General features: G+C 40.0%; 1 protein-coding gene and 1 long non-coding RNA gene across 5 annotated transcripts in view; one reads left to right on the plus strand and one right to left on the minus strand.

The window, feature by feature from the left end:
• Nucleotides 1-21,681, plus strand: part of LOC126399102 (uncharacterized) — a 422,917-nt gene that overhangs the window by 316,232 nt on the left and 85,004 nt on the right. The gene's annotated exons all lie outside the window — the stretch shown is intronic.
• The window catches only part of snap25a (synaptosome associated protein 25a), a 59,142-nt gene that overhangs the window by 21,349 nt on the left and 16,112 nt on the right, over nt 1-21,681 (minus strand). For all 4 annotated transcript variants that reach the window (XR_007570848.1, XR_007570847.1, XM_050058888.1 and 1 more), the window contains exons 2-4: nt 12,298-12,441; nt 8,139-8,180; nt 2,213-2,261 (exon numbers count right to left, since the gene is read on the minus strand). Coding sequence is in view for 2 of the 4 variants with exons in the window: in XM_050058888.1 (XP_049914845.1) it covers nt 2,213-2,261; nt 8,139-8,180; nt 12,298-12,369 (163 nt within the window). In the remaining 2 variants the exon portion in view is untranslated. The remainder of the gene's footprint in view (nt 1-2,212; nt 2,262-8,138; nt 8,181-12,297; nt 12,442-21,681) is intronic.

Below are 21,681 nucleotides of genomic sequence, written 5' to 3' on the forward strand. Positions count from 1 at the left end.
GCTTACTTACTAACAAACTGCATGTGACCAGGGATTGTACAAAGCAGTATATGAGTTGATAGAGGAGTGATTGAATATTTTGTCATTACCAGCTAAATCGATCGTTTTTCTTATCAGCCTGTTGTGTTCTTAAACCTCTGGACTGTTGGCAGGGTGGCAAGACATGTTTAGCTGTTTTAAACCTGTTTGGGCATTTAGGCTTCCAGTAGTATTTACAGGAAAAGGCTAAAGACAGATTGACGTATACACAGAGATGGCCTAACCAGCCCAGTAGCCAGAAGGAAATGTTGGTATTGTGCGTTTCTGCAAACCACAGATACGTTACATTTGAACATTTCATAATTATCAACATTTCTAAATTGAGGCAGTACATAAACTGACTTTGTCATAGGAAGGTGGGGGGGTGGTGGTGAGACACCTGCCAAGCTGCAGACCACTGTTAGAGACCAACAAACTTTGCTTTTAAGCGTGTCATTATACTGCAGCTCCAACAACTTGTAGTCACCAAACATGCATGTTTTTCAGTGACAAGTCACTTTTTCCACAGGGGATGGGGCCGCGAAAAGTGGCTGTTTTTTACCAAGAAATTACTGCTTTTCCTGGCAGTATTGTGCCACAAAGAATGGTGGGTTTTTTGTAGAGACATTTCTGCATTTCCAGCCAGAACAGTGTTCGAAAAGAGCTGTTTTTATTTATTTATTTTTTTTACCATGACAGTGCCACAAAAAGTGATTATTTTTTGCTGGGACACCTTGCTTTTCAAGCAAGAACAGTGCCACAAAGCAGTGTTTTTTTCAAGTCATCGCTGTGTTTCCTGCTGGGATAGTGCCACTAAAAGCAGTTGTTTAGCTGAGACATCCCTGCATTTCCAGCCAAAGTAGCGCCACTAAAAGCAGTGTTTTTTTTACTGAGACTTCCATGCATTTCCTGCCAGGAAAGTGGCACAAAAAGTGGTTCTTTTTTACAGAGCTGTGTTTCCTGCTGGGCAGTGCCACTTAAAGTTTTTTTTTTTGGCCAAGACATCCTTGCGTTTCTAGCCAGTGTTGTCCCATGAAAAATGTTTTTTTTTTTACAGAGACTTTGCTGTATTTCCCTCTGCAATAGTACCACTAAAAGCATTTGTGTCTTACAGATATATCGCTGCATTTTTGGTGGGGACTGTGCCACCAAAGCCAGTTATTTTAGGCCAGAATATGACAACAACCAGGTGTTTTTGTGTCTAAACCTAACAACACATTAACTGCAGCATTACTGAAACATAATGAAACATGAAGTTTCAACATATATGCTACATAATAATGTACAAATGCACCATATCCATGGCTTGCAGAAACGTGCGACATATGTTTTGGCAATTTGGATGGCATGTCTGTAACCATGTATTTTCATTGAGGCTCATTAGGTGTAGTGGTAAAATTTAAATGTCTTTTGGTGTTTCATTCAATTTTAGTAGGTCTGTGACCACAACATAACTGTATCGTAATAGTGTTAATATCCAAATAGTTTTTCCTCAGCAGTTCTGTAGAAGATTATGGCACAAACAGATCTAAGAGCAGCCACCAAGTCAACCTGCCACTGGCTGCCACAGGGACAAATGCGTGAACCCAGCTGGATTCTGGACAATGAATAAATGATCCTGATGTTGAGCTGTAGGGTTTTGACACTGCGGTGGCTGGCATTAAGTATTCCTTAGTAAATGGATTGGCACTTTCACGATTTCCTTTTGCTGTCTTTGTTAGCTCATGAAAATAAAAGAACAGCTGCTGGCAAATCAAAAGCAGTTAGGCAAACCAAAAAAGAAAAATGTTAGCAAAAGGACACAGAGGTTAAAGAAAGCTGGAAGAAAGAAAAAGTCCCCAAAGTTGAACCCTTGGCATGCGTTAAATCCAAAAACCCAAATCAGAAAATATTACTCTTAACAAATCAGGGGAAAAAGAATTAGTTTAGAAATGCATTTAAATGAAAACAAGCAACAGCATATGAAACAATCAATCCATTCACAAGTGTTTTGATACCATTAATTTAATACCAACATTACTACCTTTAAACAATAATGTCCTTTGTGGTGCTGCTAGTATGTGAATATCATCAGAATATATGACTTTTTACTAAATACAGATTCATTACATGAGCTCTGTTGAATGTGAATAGCTCAGTTATTAATATCTATATGTTGTGACTGAACTCGCCATCTCCCCTCCTGCACACTTACCTCCCTGCTCGTCCAGCATAACCAAAGTCCTGATGCCAGCATCTTTGCTCTATTCCCCAAAGACAGCCAAAGAAGTGAAGGATGAGGGAGGGAGGACAAATCAAATGAAACAGAGGTCAGTAATGAGGCTACAACACCTTAGGGAATCAGCTGAAACATATGAGCTGCCATAAGCCATTTCCCCACATTGTCCTTTTTCACTTTTCACCAGACACATTGTTTTTTTTGTGTGGAGTTCAGAAACTATTCATTTTTCAATTGCTCCTTATCATTGTTTTGCATTGTTTGATACTGGATTGTTGTACTGCAATAAAACAAAATTACTAAAGCTAATTAAACTCTCAGCTAGCACGAGGGAGAGAAGGTAAGGCCTTATCTGCATGCCTTAAGCAATTGTGACAAAGTGTATGATAACATGATTAAGGGGATAATTTGAAATACTAGGGAATACACTTGTGGAGAGTTAGATAAGAAGATTGATACCACTCACAAGTTTGTGTACTGAATATGAAGCTACTGTTAGCAGCCAGCCAAATTAGCATTGAATCTAGCCTGTCTAGCTAAACACTGGCTAGACAAAAAATTGTTCCAACACATAACTCCCTATAAAACCACAAAAAAATGTGATAAAAATGTGTTTTTTAGTGGGCCTTAGAGGTGTGGGTCTTTTAACCCCTGGACAGAAACAGACTATCTATTGCTCCCTGCTTCCTTTCTTTATGCTAAGCTAATCTCAATTGGCTCTAGCTTCATATTTAGCATACAGCCATGAGGGTGATATCAATTTTCTTGGCTTATTCTCAGCAATAAACCAAGTTATTTCTCAAAATATTGAACTGTTTAATTAAATATCCACAGTGAAAAAGAGCACACATCTTAAAATCAAACTGGAGGTAGAGAATTACAGATTTACAACATTAAGACCTGCATGTTTTTTAAGTATTTAACTGTTGATACGTCTTATTAGATGTAATGCTGTATTTCCACTGCATTATACAGCTTGACTTGACTCAACTCACTTTTGGTACCAGGTCCTCTTTTCTTGGCTATGTTGTTTACCACTGCGTGTAGTACCCCCACAGTGCAGGCGAGATCCCCAGCTGATTGCCATAGCAAAGCTGCTGTCACATCATCTTCAACGTGACACTTGCTAAATCCTAGTGTAAGTAGTGTATGGGGTAGTTCTGTGGCCTTTCATTTTTAGTTAAGACCTTGCTCACTTTGCTTGTTGATCAGTCACTTGATCCACAAAATTTGGCGGCTACAGTTTTTTTCCCTTGGAGGCTGAAATTTGGCATGGACGTCAAGTGTGTGTGTGTTAATGTATGTGTTTGTGTTAATGCCAATTGGCTGAAAGGGGCCATAGCAATGGGGGGATGCATGTGCGTACATGGTCACAGCTATTGCAAAGTTGTGCTTGGGTTAAATTATGGTTGAGTAAATACAAAAATTGCGGTGGCTATTGATAGTAGCTTGTGTTTTCCTTTAAAAAGGAATGCACACAAAATCATACATATCCAACTCAATAATGAGCCAGTAATTTGTGTATAACCCACGTCTTTGGGAAGGCTACAGATTGGTCACGTGACCAATCTGCTGATGGGAGTAAAGAAGGAAGGGGTTCCTGTAAGGCAGGAGGTTGGCGTGGTAGGTGGGTCACAAAACACAGGCCTTTCCCTCAGGAAACCGTTTTGAACTCTGAGTTATTTTAAGGTATGTCATCACCATGTTTCTTTCCCTAAATTGAACCTCTGTAACTTTACATTAAGTACATAACTCTTCATTAAGTATGTCACTCTACCTGACGTATGTTACTGTACGTTGAGTATGTAATGCCATTTGTGGCACTGTTGTGTGTGCATTTTTGTAAAATATAATACTCATACAAACTGTTGTAAAAAGATACGTTGATCATTCAGTATAAATGCAGAATAACACTTATGTTTTCTGTAATGCCAAATAGCGACTCATTTAACATCACTATACCCTAGGATGATTTTCTTGATGTTTCCTTTTTCCTAAAGGAAGAAATTAGAATATTTTGCTTCCCCAACATCAGCATTTAGGCTGGTATTGATCTGAAGGGTCAAAGGTAATTTGGGAATTACACCATAAGCAGGAAACATGGAAACAGCCCCCAGGAGATTAACAATAATAACAGCAAAGGAGAACTCTCATTAAAATGAGATCCCTGCCATTAGATTTCCTCCTACTAATGACACAATTAATAACCCAAGATCCCAACATCCCTTCTGTCTAAGACTCAACAGCTGTCCTTCTGTGCATTAGTTTTGCTTGTAAAGTGTAAGTAGGACTATTTTTCTTTTCCTGAAACTTAAAATATAGATTGTGTGTTGGTCTTCTTTCAGTCGTCAGATTTTCATTTTAATTCCTGACTGAATTCCATCTGAACAGCTACGCCTGCATGAGTGCCACAATAAAGCTATTAGTCACTAATATGAAGTGTTGGCTACAGATTTTGATGTCTGTGGAAACAGTGTTAGGAGGAGGAGGAAAGCGACACTGTGTAGCTCACACACAACTCTTCTTCCTCTCTGCTTCTTAGAAGTGCAGCACTGCCACACTTAGATGTGGCACCTGGTTGGGCCGGATAGGCATAAATAAGATTATGGTGTGTCAGTGTACACGCACACCTGGATGCACGAGCACACCCACCCACACCCGCCACCTCAGCAATTTGGGAGGAAAGCCACATTGATGTTTGAGAGGTGAGGAGGGAGCAAAATGGATACTCAGGTGTGTAAATGATTCTGTAATTCGGCAGGCCTCTGTCCAAGATAAATCCCAAAGTACAACGTGTCCCTTGGGAAACTCCAAGCAATGATCAACCATAATCCCATACAGGACTGGATGTAATTCGATTTGCATTCTCCCCTCAAATCAGGTGGATAGGTTATTACATTTTGGCACAACGTATATTTATAGAATGGTTAGTATGATATCCAACAAATATGCAGACACAACAGTTTGTTTGATTTCCTACTAGTTAGTGCCCTATGAATGACATTACATCCTGAACAAACAATTACGTACTTAATGTAAAGTTATGGAGGTTAGGTCCAGGAAAAGAAACATGGTGAAGACATACCTTACAATGACCTCAAACCACCCCAACCTGCCTCCTTACAAGTCAGCACATTGGTCATGTGATCACAGCCTTTAAAAAATACATAGGATATGTATTTGGGTGCATAACTTTTCGTAGGAAAACGTACAAACAGTTTATGAGAACATCCTGTTTGGCAGATTACGGAAAATTTGCAAGACTTTCATATGTGTCAGATTAGGGATTAGAGATTATAGTTTACTAAATAATAGTAAATTACAGTTACAGCTTCAAGAACTTGTCTGGTCTGTCCTCAATCCTCACTTTTATTTATAAAGCTCAATATCACAAATCACACTTTGCCTCACAGGGCTTTACAGCATACGACATCCCTCTGTCCTTAGGACCCTCGCAGCAGATAAGGAAAAACTCCCCCAAAAAAACCTTTTAACCGTGTGCTGCAACAATAAGGATTCTTTTTAACTCAAAGCAACATCAGGCTTTGAACTGATTTGGAAAAACAAGCTGTTTTGATTTTCCTTCAGAATAAAATTCAGCTTTTTTTGACTGCATTGCAATTTTCCAACCCATCATCTTTTCAGTCGTTTATGTTACAATTTATTGCTGAAGTTTGGAGAGGATATCAGAAATTCTGAGAAATATCATAAAATAGACTAAATGTTTATCTAAAAATTAGAGAATGCCAGCCCCTTGTTAGCTACTTTTGTAATGATGGCATATAAAGCAATGTGGTAATCTCCCTGCCTACAGTACAGTCAGAGGGTGGGGCCGCGTGGTGAGATATGTCGATGGATGATCAGTGTGACCTTGAGATTCACACCACCCCCAGCTGTCCACGCTGTCGCACTTTTATTTCCTCCTCCCCTTCGTCTCTGTCGGCTTGTTGACTCAGGCTTTCTTTTGTCTTTCTCTGTGTCTTTCACTCTCAGTCTGTTATTATTATTGGCATGAATGTTATATGGGCAAATGAAAATCTACAGCCTGTGTGTGTGTGTGTGTGTGTGTGTGTGTGTGTGTGTGTGTATCCTCCTTCTTTGACATTAATTCATTTTGTATATTGCTATTCAGGCCATCACTTGTTTGACTCATGGTTCACTCAACCGGCCTGACAGTACTAATAGTCTCTAACACTTAGAACTGAGAAAACCATTTTTGTTAAAGCTGAATATTAAATTTGGATTAAGTGAGTGATTAAGAGTTCTTTGTCTGACTGTCACTCAACAAGTCATCTGTAAAGATTATTCTTAGCCAGATAATAGTAGTATAGAATGAGATAGAGGCTTGATTTCAGGTCTGTTTTTCTAGTAATAACAATATCCCTCGGTACCTGGCAGGAGAGATGTTCAAGGAACAGGTGTCATCCGGGAAATACAATATTTGCTTCCTTGCCACAGGTTAGATAGAAAGATTGATACCATTCTCATATCTGTCCATTAAATTTGAAGCTTGGGCCAGGAGAAGGTTAGCTTAGCTCAAGACTCCTGATGAGTTTGAATTGTTGACAGTATCCTGACTCCAGCAGTCATGAGACTGGAATCAGTCTAGCAAGAAACAACACCCTGACACAATAGCCCCCCTATTTGGTCTTTAAGAGGCTGTGATGCACTAATTTTTTAAGCTAGCGCAAAGGTAGTGGTATCTTGTGAAACTGGACAACCTAAGGCATCCATTTGTACAAGCCATGTTGGCAAACCTTGTTGGAAATGGGGCAAAATCACCCTCCAAAATTAGGCTAAATTTTGGTGAGGGTACAACTGGCATTGACATTTTTAAGGGTCCCTTAACTCTTGTTTTGACATAGTTTCAACTAGCCTACATACTATAATAGCATGATGGAGCTCTTAAAATTATGTTCTGACTTTTTCTTGGTGTGCCACCCCAAAATTCTCAGTGGCCCTAACTGGACCCCCTTATGAAAAAATTCTGGGGGCACTGCTCTAGGTGTTAGCAGAGAGGTGTTCTTTGTGAAAGGCAAAAAAAAAAAATGTTTCACTGTCCACTGGCAAAGTGAGTCAGTGACATGTCATTGTCCCCAAAACAGTGCTGGATATTAACTCACACCACTTTTTATTCAGTTTCCTTTGGTTCAACCCTGTTCCAAGAATAATTAACGTCATTCTTGTCAAATCATCACAAATCTTCATGGAGATGAGATGACTGCCATGATTTACCCACTTCTCTCAGATTTACTGCAGTGCAGCCATGTATTTTAGAAAACACTTTTTGTCCATGCTGTACCAGTGCACATTCAGCTCCTCTGCTGTAAGACAACCTACTGTCCTCCAGCACTGTGCTTCATGTGTGTTGCTACACTGTTGTGCTCTGCTCCTCTTTCAACTGTAAACTGTTGTGAATAGCATGGCGTTCTTTGTTGGAAATTGTGAGGAATGCAGACATTGTGTAAAAAGTGTAATTGGTAATGCTGGCACTCCCAGAATTACAATTTATAACTGTAATTTGTAAAATGTATCTCATCTAGAAAAGTCTAATTAGTTCTAAATCAAGGACTCAAAATTCCAGTAATGCAGAAAATACAAATTATGTGAAAGGAAAAAAATAAAATGGCCTCATAGCTGTAATATTCAAACTACTGAAACAGTACAGAGTGAATAGGGTGCTGCATTTTTTAATTCCATGATTATGCCCAAGACTCACTGTAGCAAACTCTCTTGCAGTTTTTCTGATGGAATATATATCAGCATATCCTACATACAGAAGAACTTTACCCACAGTGTATCTAAGAAATGACAGACTTCTAGTGTCACTAGTCATTCTCGCCATGTCACATTTTGTCTCGAATTTCATGAATAAATGTAAAGTTTTATGGGTTTTTCTTACCTCTTCCACCAGCTGCAGCATACGGCGAGTGCTCTCCAGAGACTGTGGAAAAAAAAAAAAAAAAAAAGATACAGTTCATTTCCATTTTATATTACATGACAGATTCAAACAGCTACTACCGTCATCACAAAAGAGAAAACAAATAAATCTAGTGGGCCTGGGGTAACACTGATAACTCACTTGTCTACAGTGTATATGGTCATTGAATTGGGCATAAGCGAGCTTGTATCATATCAAAGTGGAGTCAATTTGAACTATCAGTGGGACACAAATAGGATAAATACCTGACGGTTATTGACATGAACTCAACATGAACTCACAGGGACACACACTGTCTGCACTGAGTATTCAATATGCCTGACCTCATGATGGGAAGCCCAGTCACCAAAAGACAATGTTGTATCATTAATGTTTCTAAAGTGAGAGCTGACTTTGACTTTGTCACCAGGAGGTGGAAGGGATGTTGGAGGTGTGTCACCTAGGCAAGACGCCTGCAAAACACTGTTCAAGACCGGTTGTTTGTTAGCAAGTCATCACTATGTTTCCAGCAGCTTTTTAGCCACCAAATGTGGGATTTTAGCAACATATAACTGTGTTTCTACTGAAGATAGTGCCACAAAAAGCAGTTGTTTTTTACTGAGACTTCACTGTGTTTTCTGATGGGGTAGTGCCATGCAGTTGTTTTTTTTATATGGTTGCTATTTACCAAGACATTGCTGTGTTTCCTGACGGGATAGTGCCAGGAAAAGCAATTGCTGTTTAGACTGCTTTGATTCCTAGTGCCACAAAAAGCAGTTCTTGTTCACCAAGATTGCTTTGATTCCTAACAGGATAAAGCCATGACAAGCGGTTGATTTTAACTTAGCCTTTGCTTATTTCCTGCCAGAAAAGTGCCACAAAAAACAGTTGCTATTTTTTACAGAGGCATCGTTGTGTTTCCTGTAGGGATAACACCATGAAACACTGTTGTTTTTCTACTAAGGCTGCTTTGATTAATGACATAATAATGCCATGAAAAGCAGCTGTTTTTTACTAAAACATCACTGTGTTTCCTGATTGGATAGTGCCATGAAAAGCAATTGTTTACCGAGACTGTGTTGATTACTAAGGGGATAGTGCTACGAAAAGCTGTTGATTTTCTACTGAGACTCCTTTGATTCCTAACAAGATAAAGCCACAAAAAGTGGTTGTTTTTTTCCTGAGATGTTGCTCATTCCCTGCCAGAATAGTGCCACGAAGAACAGCTGTTTTTTTACAGAGACATCGCTGTGTTTCCTAAAGGCATAGTGCCACGAAACACTGTTGTTTTTCTACCAAAACTGCTTTGATTTCTAACTTGATAAGGCCACAAAAAGTGGTCGTTTTTTGCTGAGTTTTTGGCAGGGATTGTGCCACCAAAACTTGTATTTTAAGCCAGTCAGTGAATCTGCTACATAATAAAGTAAAATATAATGTTGTCACAGTTTGCAGAAACATACAATAGCGTTTTCCACCGCAGGAACTTTTAACAATTACCCAGGATTTCGAAAAACCTTACCCAGGGAAAAAACTTTCCCTCAACCCAAAACTTTCCCTGAAAAAAGTACTTAGTAGGGGGGGTAGGACTTTTCAGATTACCTGGAATTCTTGAGGGGCGGAGCTGTTTGCTGAACAACGCTGATTGGTGGAACACACGCTTGCTAAGTTCCGTGCCAGTGTGGCAGCAAACTTTATTTCATTTCTACAAGCTCCACTTTGTTTGTGTTTTGATTAAGGATGGGTACCGAAACCCGGTACGAAATTAGCCCCGGGGCTAAATTGTCAAAGAAGTACTGATAGTACTGATAAGCGCTAACAGTATCGGTTCTTTTTTGCCAGTGCTGAGGGCGGCAGTAGCTCAGTCCATAGGGACTTGGGTTGGGAACCGGAGGGTCGCCTGTTCAAGTCCCCGTCTGGACCAAATATGGAGCGTGGACTGGTGGCTGGAGAGGTGCCAGTTCACTTCCTGGGCATTGCCAAGGTGCCCTTGAGCAAGGCACTGAACCCCCCAACCGCTCGGGGCGCCTGACCAAGGCAGCCCCCTCACTCTGACATCTCTCCACTTAGTCACGCCTACATGACACAGTAACCGGTGAACAGCTGAGCGGCCGCGGTGGAAACGAAGTGAAGATTAACTCGAAAATGACTCAAGCAGCTACAGTCGTTACTGTAAGTGCAATTAAACCTTAGTGAGGAAGAAGCCAATACTTTAACAATACATGTGTTCAGTGAGCATGAACATGTAAACATGTAGACAGCGATATTCAATATGCTCCGTCCACAGTCTCTCATCCACCGACACTATTGTTATATCTTACACAAGGACAGCACGCTAGTTCGGCTAATAGCGAATTGTTACTAATAAGCTCAAATGACAGCTGTCTATATGTAGACTAACTTAGTTTGACACTTATCTTAAAATACTTTTAAACTTAGCTGCTGGCTGAGACAAACAGCCGCTCTCTCTCTCTACCAGCACTAATGTTACCATGTTACCAGCCAATAAGCTGGCGCTACGTCAACAGCCTGATTTTAATAAATTTTCCGGAATTTTGACGTGTGGTGGAAACGCAAACCACACAGATTACTGGGAATTCTTTTACCCAGGTAAATAAATTCCTGGAAATAAAAGTTCCTGGAAATGTTGGTGAAAAAGGGGCTAATGCCACCATTTGTACTTTTGATTGAGTTATTGAAAAAAGCTGTAATGGTGGGTGATCTGAAACCAAAACTAAATTGCTATTAAACACATTTGAGACTAACTAATTTACAAGCTCACCAGTGATTTACTTAAGAACACAGCAGCTTTGTCGATAAAATAACTTCTCTTGTTACGAAAGCTTGCTTTGATCACCCTCTCTGTCCCTTTCTCCCAGACTGTTGGATATCTATTATTAGCCTGTGTGGTGATAGATATATAGATGCATGTTCCAATTTCCCTTCTTAGAAGTGTGTGTCTGCAGAGCACAGCTCACTAGCCAGAGACACGTGGCAGAGATGGCACTCTATTATGTCTTGTCCGCTTCACAATGACTCAGCCTCGTCTTGCTGTGCTCGCTGCTCTTCTTCCTCCGTTTTTTACCCATTTTCCTTATTCCCATCTTTTTCATTTAATCTTAAGTCAAGCAACAAGAACTCCCTCGTACTGATGTTTTAGCACTTGTCCTTGTGTTATTTGATTTGAAATGGCCACTACATAAGCTGTCAGGCTCTCTGTGGGTCTTGGTCGGAGCTCATGTAAGACAGTGCTACAGAGGCAAAAACTGTTATTCTGAGGCCGCCATTTTGTGCATGCCCTATGTTCCCGCATGTGTGTGTGTGTTTAATATTCTGTTCAGCTGTGCCAGTGTGAGTCATATATGATGCTGGAGGGGTGTGGGCTTATCTGCTCTGGGCCATGACTGAGACTTTCTCTCACTCTCACTCTGACTGCTGTTGAAACACACACACACACACACACACACACACACACACACACACACACACACACACACACACACACACACACACAACCCTGTTCTTCTATACTTTAGAGGACACTCATAATGCATTCCCTGGCTTCTTACCCTAACCTTATCCATCACAAATAAATGCCTGATCCCAACCCCTAACCCTAACTCTGACCTGATTCTAACCTGAACCTCAAAACTAAATAGGCCTTTGAAGGTCTATCTGGTAGTGAGGACCAGTCAAGAATGTGGTCACTCTGAAGGTGTGTGTTGTGTTTACTCTCTTATCACCTGCACAAAACTATGCAAGCATGACGACATGATATGTACAATGATATGTTTAATGTATAATTTCTATTCATACAGATTCAAGACTGAACTACATTTGTAACTATTTTGAGGTTAGGGTATAAACTACCTATGAGAAGAAGAGATTTGTTTGATTAAAATGGCTTTCAAATTTGGATATACCATACTCTGTATATTCAGCCTTCAAATTCTATATTTATTCTCGATTTGTTTTAAGATCTGACATTTCAGAGTATCTGTATTGCACATGTGCTTCTCATTTGTATGCATATGAATGTGCGTTTGTCCAGTCAGTGATTCAGTATACATAAATTGTGTGCGTGCCAACATGTCCATGCGACATCACAACTGAAACCACCGTGATGCAGCGAGTGTTTCCTCACCTCATCGGCCAGCTGATCAGCGCGTTGCTGCATGTCTGACAGCTCATTGCGCATGTCTGCGTCGTCTGCCATGGCTGCTGGATGTGGGGGGTGGAGAAGGTCTCCAACAGGGAAGAGAAGATCCTAGTGGGAATTCAGGGAGGGCTGGAAGCAAAAGAGAACAGAGGGAAAGAATGGATGAGGCATAAACAGTCTTAAGGCAATAACTTGCATAATGCATAACTTGAAAAGACATTTTTCTAAAGAAACAGAAATTAGCTGGCGTTTAGGATTTGGAAAGTCAACAAAATTAAAACACAGCTTAAAAAATATGGTGCAGTAATGATGGAAATCAAATCCACATCAAAAATGAAGCCAACGCTGAAGTGCCAAAACTGCAGTTCATCTAATCACCACTTGAGGCTGACTCCAGAAGTAAGTTAATCCCCACAGACCCCCATGTTAAAATGTCCAACTTTAAAGCACAAATAAATAATGTTTGTGACCTGGTACAAAAAAGATTTTGGTCTCTGTAGATCATTTCAACATTAATGACAACTGTAAGGGGGTGAATCATTATATAAGTCACCCATTTTAATGTTATTCGGGTGCAAAGTAATGCATCTTTAAGGGTGTGACAGGACGATGCAGCCCATAAAGTATTCTTGTTCAGCATTTTGTTGTATCAAAAGACCCGGTAAGAACATTGTGTTTTCATGGTTTTAAGCCTGTCTTTTGCTAGTGAAAATGAAAATTAGTATTATCACAGTTTACCAAAGCTACAAATGCACTGTGCTAACCAAGCTAGCAGCTAACGTCAGGGTTAGTACCACCTTTTAATCCAAATATGGTCACTTTTGGCTCCAAAAATCCGAGATGGTGACAGCCAAAATGGCTAATTCGAGGCTTTAAACAAACTAATGGGTGACATTCATGGTGGCTACGTCAATTGATTTATTCAGTCTATGTCTCCTCTCTGTGCATCGACAATACTTTGAACAGTTGCTTCCAGTAAATGGAGGACTTGAATGAAAATACAATAACAGTGGGCAGAAAATATTTGCAGCAGGATGTCAGGCTCAGATGGGCTGGTCTTACAAAGAATCTGAAAGACAAAAGCAGTATTTTTCTAGAAACACATACTTATATTTACTAATTGTGTTAGTCTAAGAAAATCACCCATTTAATTCAACAGAAATTCATCCTATAAGATCCTGTTTATCTTTGCAGTTTAAATACATCCATCATCACACATGTGCCTGGTCAAGATGCCCTTGGACAAGGTGACACATGCTTCTTGGCATCAAGTTACCCTGAATAACTGCAGCAGCTATAAACCCAAGGTAAAAATGTAACATATATTTCAGAGGGGTGAGAAGAAAAATGAGAGAACCAAAGAGCATGGCATGCAACAAAATGGACCAAAGGAAATTGGAGGAACTGGGGCCATAATCTCTGAAGTCTGTTTACGGTTGCAGGCTGTATAATGGAGGATTAAGGAGCCTCTGTCGCTGCAGCAGCAGTGTTTGCTTGTTTGTTGGGGAATAAAAGGGAAGGGAGCAGCTGATGTTTGCACAGGAATGCCAGTCTCAGACAGGGTTGACTGGGATTTTGGCAGATTAGCCACAGAGACACATAAACAGCCTGTTAGCCCTGTAGCTGTGATCCTTCCCTCCCCTCTGTAGGTCATGAGCCGCTCATATCACAAGCCAAACAGTTGGGCCTTTCCAGATGTAGGATTACTGAGCGCTAACTCCAAAGATCATCATGAAACAACTTGTTATGTGTCAGATGAGTTTGAGATTATCAGCAGATATGGCTACAAGACATTCTTACAAACTAGCATTCAAATTATTTAACACCCTTAAAAATCAAATATAACTCCTTTCCACAGTGTTTGGGCTAAGTGTTAATCCTGCTGCAATAATGGCCTTTACTACCCAGGAGAAGGGAATAATGACGAATCACTGGCTGTTGGGTTAAAATAGGAGCAATACATTTTTATGCACCGTCTCAGGGAAACATAAAGTCAACTGTCTGTAAATAAAAATAAAGATATTTTTTGATAAAATGAGTAAAAAAAAATGACAGGGCAGCTAGTCGTGCCAATTCCACTGAGAATCAACAGCAAATTACAAATCTACAAAGACTTACGGCTCTTTTCGCCATTATTTTAGAAGGTCACAGCTCTCATCTCCACATATAAAACTGTAGGAACCTATTTCAAGAAAAGTTCAGACAATCTGAAAACCATGGATGTGTTCCATTTTTACAAATTTTCATACTTGTCATATCAAGGTGTTTAGAGTGATGTAGTTCTGATTACATGTATGTGAGCTGACTTTGTCATCAGGAGATGGAGGGGATGGAGGGTAGCGTGACACCTAAGCAAGACGGCTGCCAAGCTGCAGACCAGTGTCCAGACCAGCAAACAACAAAAGTGGTTGTTTTTTAGCAAGACCTCGATGCCGTTTCCAGCTTAAGCCAAACATGATCTTTTCCTTACCATAACCAAGTGGTTTATGTACCTAATCTTAACCACATGTTAACCACAATGTTGTTGAAATGTTATGATACATAAAGTTTTAATGTACCCACTACATAATAACATAAATGTTACATATCCGCAGATTGCAGAAATGCATAATGCCTACGTTTATTCTGGTGAATGAGTTGCCAAGGGGCAGATTCGTGGCAAAGAGGAAAATATTTTAGCTCACTGCTGTGGACCCCTACATTCAGTACTCAATGGTTATGCTCTATCAAACACAATTAGTAGTGGACATTTGGACTTAAAGGAAAATCAGCATATCTTAATGTGATATGCCAGTGATAAGCTTATGTACAGATACAAATCTGCTCAACCTATTTCCGTGTATAGTAATTATGTTTGTTGGTAGTAAGGTAAATGCATTGCTTGTAGAGAAACAATACACCTAAACAGACCATCCAGTCCATTTGCAACCCTTGAAACATTAATTACACACACTATCACTAAGAAAAGTCTAAATCTTAAGGGGCAAATTTGGTATTATTCAACCTGGAACCTGTTTCCCCATGTGTTTTTTTTAAGTGACTAATGGGAACAACAATTTTTAAAATTGCTAGAGTATTGAGCAAGACGGCAAAATGGGCTGCAATGTTATCACTCAGGACATGTTTGCACTGTCAGTTCTAAACATGTTGTTTTTGCCACTGACAGGATCAGTGTCAGATAACATTATGGAAAGGATCTCTACAGAGATAGACCTCTTTGTTAAAGAGTAAAATATTTTTGTTTAACCAGAAACAGCCTTGAAATCACAATTGCCAAAACCAGCCTCCATTTAAATAAACAGTAATTTTAGCATGTATAGAGCCAGCATATTTTCAAATCTAACTAGGTGAATTAAGAGTTTATTTTAATCAAGCCAGAGTTGGTGATTGTTGGTACAATGATGAGACAAATCAGGATGTTTTTTTGTGAATTCTATTTGGTTTCTGCCAAGTTTGATTAAAGGGTTGTATTTCTGGTTAAACAAAAAAAATATTATTTTTAACAAGGAGGTCTATCACTCTAGGGACCCTCTCTATAATGCTGTCAGAAACTTAGAATAATAATCATTGCCCGTCAGTGGCAAAAACAAGCACTTTTAGTGGACGTACATTGACGGTGCAAACATTCCCAGAGTGGTTACAGCCTGTTTCGCTGCTGCCGGCTGCAGCACTCTGAGTCACAGTGAGCAACTTTCAAAAATTGTTGTCATTAGTAACTTAGACACAAAAACATGGAAAAATAGGGTCCAGGTTTAAAACCAACGTCACCATTTAACACCACAGCAGGATGTCTGGTAGAGACTAATCAAATATGGAATGAGAGTCTGTGCATTCTTCTGGACAGATGGCTTGGCCCACCTGGAAATGTCTCATCTTGGTGACTGATCAAGCAGTCTGGTTGATATTCAGAGGTCCCACTGTACCCTCTGTGTTTGTTTCATCCACTCTTGTGTCCAGAGATGTCCACAACAACATCTGCTAGACACACATGCTCGCTGCACATACGCAAGATATGAAGCCATTTTTAACTGCCACGGCAATATCCCAGCACGTCATGGTCTGAATCATTAAAGCCTCCGGGGTGGTATATGGATGTATCTGCATTCATCTCAGCAGATGGATTCAGTCATGTATAGGTCCCCAGATCAACGGCTGCTTCATAATTATTAAGTCCTGCACAGCCTCCTTTTTATTATCGCATTTATTCAAAGGCCAGTTTACAAAACTGCTGACACACTCTAAGAGCCTTCCAGTATTTTGCCGACAAAATATCTTTATTGAATTGGAAAACAGTTCTATTTCTGCATCATGTTTATTACATCTCTCCCTGCTCTGATTTATCTCCCTCTCTCATTTCCTCTCGCTTTTCTGCACTGCTTTGCCACAGCAGCAGCCATGTTGGGTTATATAAACCTCCAATCGGACTGTGCAGTGCAGCGCATAATGTCTGAATCCAGCCCGATTCAAAAGCACTCTTCAGAAGGACTTGCTGAAGGAAGAGATGGCAGCATCGCCTGCCTGCCTGTCTGCTTACGTAACCAACTTTAGGCAATCAAGTCTCAACAGGCCACACTGACCTTTTATTTTATGTCTCAATTACAAGCTTCACATTTGGCATCTTAGCTGCCCTCAGCGCTGCCTGCTACACCACTGGAACAAATTCATCATCAGGTCTTCTCAAGAGGAGATACAAAACACTGGCGGAGGAACCATTATGTAATTACATGCTTTTATAATCAATGCATCCATCTGCGTGCATGTTGTGGGGTCAGATTACATTACAGTTAAAGTGTAGGGTTTATAATAATATTCACCAGCTTGGAAGTTTTAGATCCATAAAAAGCTTGTTATTTAATTATTCATTGAACAAGCATGTATTGGCTCCAAAATAATGGATCTAAAATGGCTTTTTGTTTTTTTCTCATTATATCATCTCTTTGATAGCATATTAGCTGCTAAACTTTGAGATTCATTTTTAACCTTATGAAAACACATCTGTGGCAAAACACTGTACACTCAAGGTTCACTTCTGAGGCTTTTCCCAGAGATTTTAACTGGTGACGACTCTGGACTATGGTCAAAAGCTCTGGAGAAAGCTAAGTTAGTGAACCTTGAATTTTAAATATTATCCAAATACAATGCAAATGAAAAAGTTCCTAGAATAATATTACAGTATACTTTTGCAAAGATAAAAATGTAAATCATCCGCCATGCATGCACACTTTCAGTACCTCAACACTAATCCAGTCTGTTTTTGTTTTTCTTGTCTAGTAGCTGCTAAACACCAGTAGTAATTAGTAACTAATACATTGCTCACTCAAATGAGTAAGTGTTTTACTTATGAAACTAAATGACACATTGACTGAATCCTTTAAGTAACTAACTCTTTTATTCACATCTGCCACATATGTGGCTTTAAATGTCCTTGTTCCATTTGGTAACACATGGGTGAGAATCAACAACTACCAGATCCATCTCTTTTGTTCATTTTCTAACAAAACCAACGTTGTGTGTCTGTCACTGTGTGCTGGCATATTCTATGTTTCTATCAGCCCGTCATTGTGTGTTACACATTATGTAGACACTGCAACCTTTTGACTCCAAGTCAACAGGGAAGCAATAAACAATAAGAACAGGGGGTCAAAAAGCAGCCTCTGACTAATTATAAATATACAAGGGCAGTGACCTTAACTGTACTGTATATGCAGGCATTAACACACACACACACACACACACACACACACACACACACTTTATTATATCCATGCTGCCCTTAAGTACTGTGGCAGAGTGAGCTCTACTGATTAGCAGCATGATTTAATTTAATTTAATTCATCACAGGTTTCAGAGGAATTATTGGAGTATGGCCGAACCCTGCACATTCATCAGAACTAAATACCTGTATTTATGTACTGTACAACACTCTCTGTAGCATAAAATAACTAAAATGAATAGAGCGCTCATCTAACTACATGTAGCTCTTCATCCATCCACCCATCATGTGTTTACTGCCACAAGAGTGGCATTTCAGTGTTAACGCCATGGGAACAGTAACACAAGATAAAAAGATGACCTTATTTCCATTTCCCACACATTCCACCCCTGGGGACAACATATTTCATACCCTGTCCAATCACATTCTACCTGGGGAAGATTACCAGCCCCCAACAGCTGCTCCATCTTATCCTCCTCTCTTCATTAATATCCCTCCTCTCCACTGTCCTTCATATTATCCGCCTTTTTTAAATGTCCCTTTTTTATTGAAGGGTTCCGTGTGTAGGATTTAGTGGGCTACATTGGCAGAAATGGAATGTAATATAATAAATATTTTTGCTTTAGTTTTTTGTTAGCTTAGAATGAGACGATTATGTCTACAATGGGAGCAGGTCCCTTTCCACGGAGTCCGTCATGTTGCACCGCCATGTTTCTGCAGTAGCCCAGAACAGACAAACACTGGATCTAGATCAGGCTATTCACGTTTTCACATGGGCCACAGTAGTTAGTAGCCCCTCCTTGACATAGAAAAACACAAATGTTTTTCACATGAAACTGCTTTAGTGAGTGTTTTTACCGGTTTAAATCACAGCATGTGTTTTTTTGAAGAGGAAGACACCACTGCAGATAATTAGGCTCCCAGTACAGTAGTACATTTATAGTATGGTTCCTACACATTGTTTTATAAATGAGACTCCTGGTCCATTTGTTTTTGAGAAGAGACCTCTGTGGATAATTCAGCACCTGGTAAAAACCTCCTGAACAGCTGGATCTTAAGTTATCAAAGGAAAAAAGGTGAGCATACATTAGCATTTTATGGGCTAGTGATCTGTCTCTAATATGCTGAACAGTGTTGGAGAAATGCTGATTTGTAACGTAAAACCATTTTATTCAGTCTTTTTACCCGTTTAAATCACCAGGGTCCTCATGTACAAAGACTTGCGTGGATTTCCTACTGAAACACGGCGTATGCTTAAATCCAGAAAACTAGTGATGGCCTCATGAAGCCTCATGAAGCATCTTCTTCATTTTCTGAGCCCACTAGATGGTGCTCTTGGTTTAAAAAGAGAGGCCCAAAGAATGGCAATTCAGTGTGTTTTAAACCTTTTGTTGAATAAAAAGCGCCATCTAGTGGGCTCAGAAAATAAAGAAAATGCTTCATGAGGCTTCATGAGGCCATTACTACAGAAAACGCTGTACGCACAAACACATCCAGATGTATGAATCTGTGCATATGCATGAATCAAAGCACATTTCCTTTGTACATCACAATCAACGTGGAATTGAGCGCACATGTTGGAGTACCCAACCCCTCCCTGTCCACGCCCATATTTAAATATGCAAATCATATTTAAATGGATCCTGCACCTGAGATTCCCCTCTCTGCACGATCAGAAAACTAAAACAAAAGAGCGAGTAAGACAGGAAAAAAGAAAAACTTTACAGAATGCGAGTTGGAGATGCTACTCACTGAAGTGGAGGTGCGCAAAAATGTAGTTTTTGGCATGCTGTCCTCCGGCATCAATACTAAACGCAAGAGGAGTGAGTGGGAGAGTGTGTGTGAGACTGTCAATGCTGTGGGGTCAGAAAAGCGTACACACACAGAATTAAAAAAGAAGTGGTCTGACATTAAGGTGGACGTGAAGCGGAGGACGGCTGCCCACCGCTAAAGTGTGGCCAAAACAGGCGGGGGGACAGGAGAGGAGGAGCTCACCCCGTTTGAACAGAGTGTCGCCGCAACTGTGGGTGACACTGCTCTCTCAGGGGTGGTGGGAGCACATGTGGGTGACTCAGATTACCCCCAAGGTAAATACCTATAAATTTGTGTAACTTACAAGAAATGTGTTCATACGGGTCATACAATAGCCTGCTCACAGCCCTATAAGATAGAGGTTCATGCGTAAATGTTCATGAATGAATGCAGAAGTGCGCCGGGGAAAAGGTGTGGCTGATTAAGAAATTTCACACTTTACGCACGGGTTTATTGACATGAGTACTTTACACACAGAGACAATCAGGGACTTGCTAGAAAGCTCTGAAGCTGTAGTTTAACCAGCAAAAAACAGCAAGTCACTAACTTTAACCACTGACTAGTAGGCTACTGATGCTGTGAAGACAGGATAATATTTGGGGGTGCACATGCTCAATGTGCATCAAGGGGATTAATATTAGGACAATTAAACAAATAAATTATTTACTAACCAAGAAGCCACCCATCGCGCACAGTAGTCTGTTCCCAACCATGCTGTTATTCAGAATGTATGATTCTTGCATTGAACCGATGTTGATTAATTGCATTTGCGTATCACATATGATCTGTACATTTATCGAATGAAAATGCTTCCTGTTGACATAAACAAATTCATCCTGTGATGGCTGAGGACTAATTGTTTTCACATTTATTTATTATAACAGTTTCCCAGCATCACCTCTAAGTGTCGCCAAAGGATCAACAGCTGTAGAAATGTGCGTACGCCAGCCATGAAGTTGGCGTGAGGCACCGCGCATTTCCACAGTCATTTCCCTCTTGATACATTTGAACTTTGCCATGGAAAAGAACGTACACCACTTTTTTGTGCGTACGCACCCATTGTACATGAGGCCCCAGGTCTGTTTGTTTTGAAGAGGAAGAGACCTCTGTGGATAATTCAGCTTCCAATAAAAACCTCCTGAACGTCTGGATCTTAAATTATCAGAGAAAAAAAGGTGAGCACACTTAGCAGGTGCTAGGCTAGCAACCTTTTTCCGATATGCCGTACAGCATCGGAGAAACACTGATTTGTAATGTGAAAATGCTTTATTTGGTGTTTTTATTGGTTTTATTCACCTGGGGTATCATGTTTAAACATTGCATACCCATAAAACAAGGCCCGAAAGAGGCATACGACATTTCCCACACAAAAGTTGTGATGTATAAAAACAGACTTGATGGGAGAAATTTTGACCAATGCTCATGAACATTTTGTAGACGGGAAATTGCCGATGCAGATGGTAAGGTGGAAGCCTGACTGTAGAAAATATTTTTTTTGTGCACACCATTTTTGGCTTTTTTTTCTACGTACATTTTTAGTATGGATCCTATGCATTGTTTTATAAATGAGACCCCTGGTCCGTTTGTTTTTGAGAAGAGACCTCTGTGGATATTTCAGCTCCTGGTAAAAACCTCCTGAACAGCTGGATCTTAACTTATCAAAGAAAAAAGGTGAGCGTACATTAGCATGTTGTGGGCTAGCAACCTGTCTCCAATATGCTAAACAGTGTTGGAGAAATGCTGATTTGTGACATAAAACTGTTTTAATTTGTATTTTTACTGTTTTTAATCAGTCTGTTTGTTTTGGGGAGAAAAAGACCTCTGTGGATAATTTGGCTCCCAGT

This window comes from Epinephelus moara, chromosome 12 (assembly GCF_006386435.1).
Source record: "Epinephelus moara isolate mb chromosome 12, YSFRI_EMoa_1.0, whole genome shotgun sequence".
Classification (NCBI taxonomy): Eukaryota; Metazoa; Chordata; class Actinopteri; order Perciformes; family Serranidae; genus Epinephelus; species Epinephelus moara.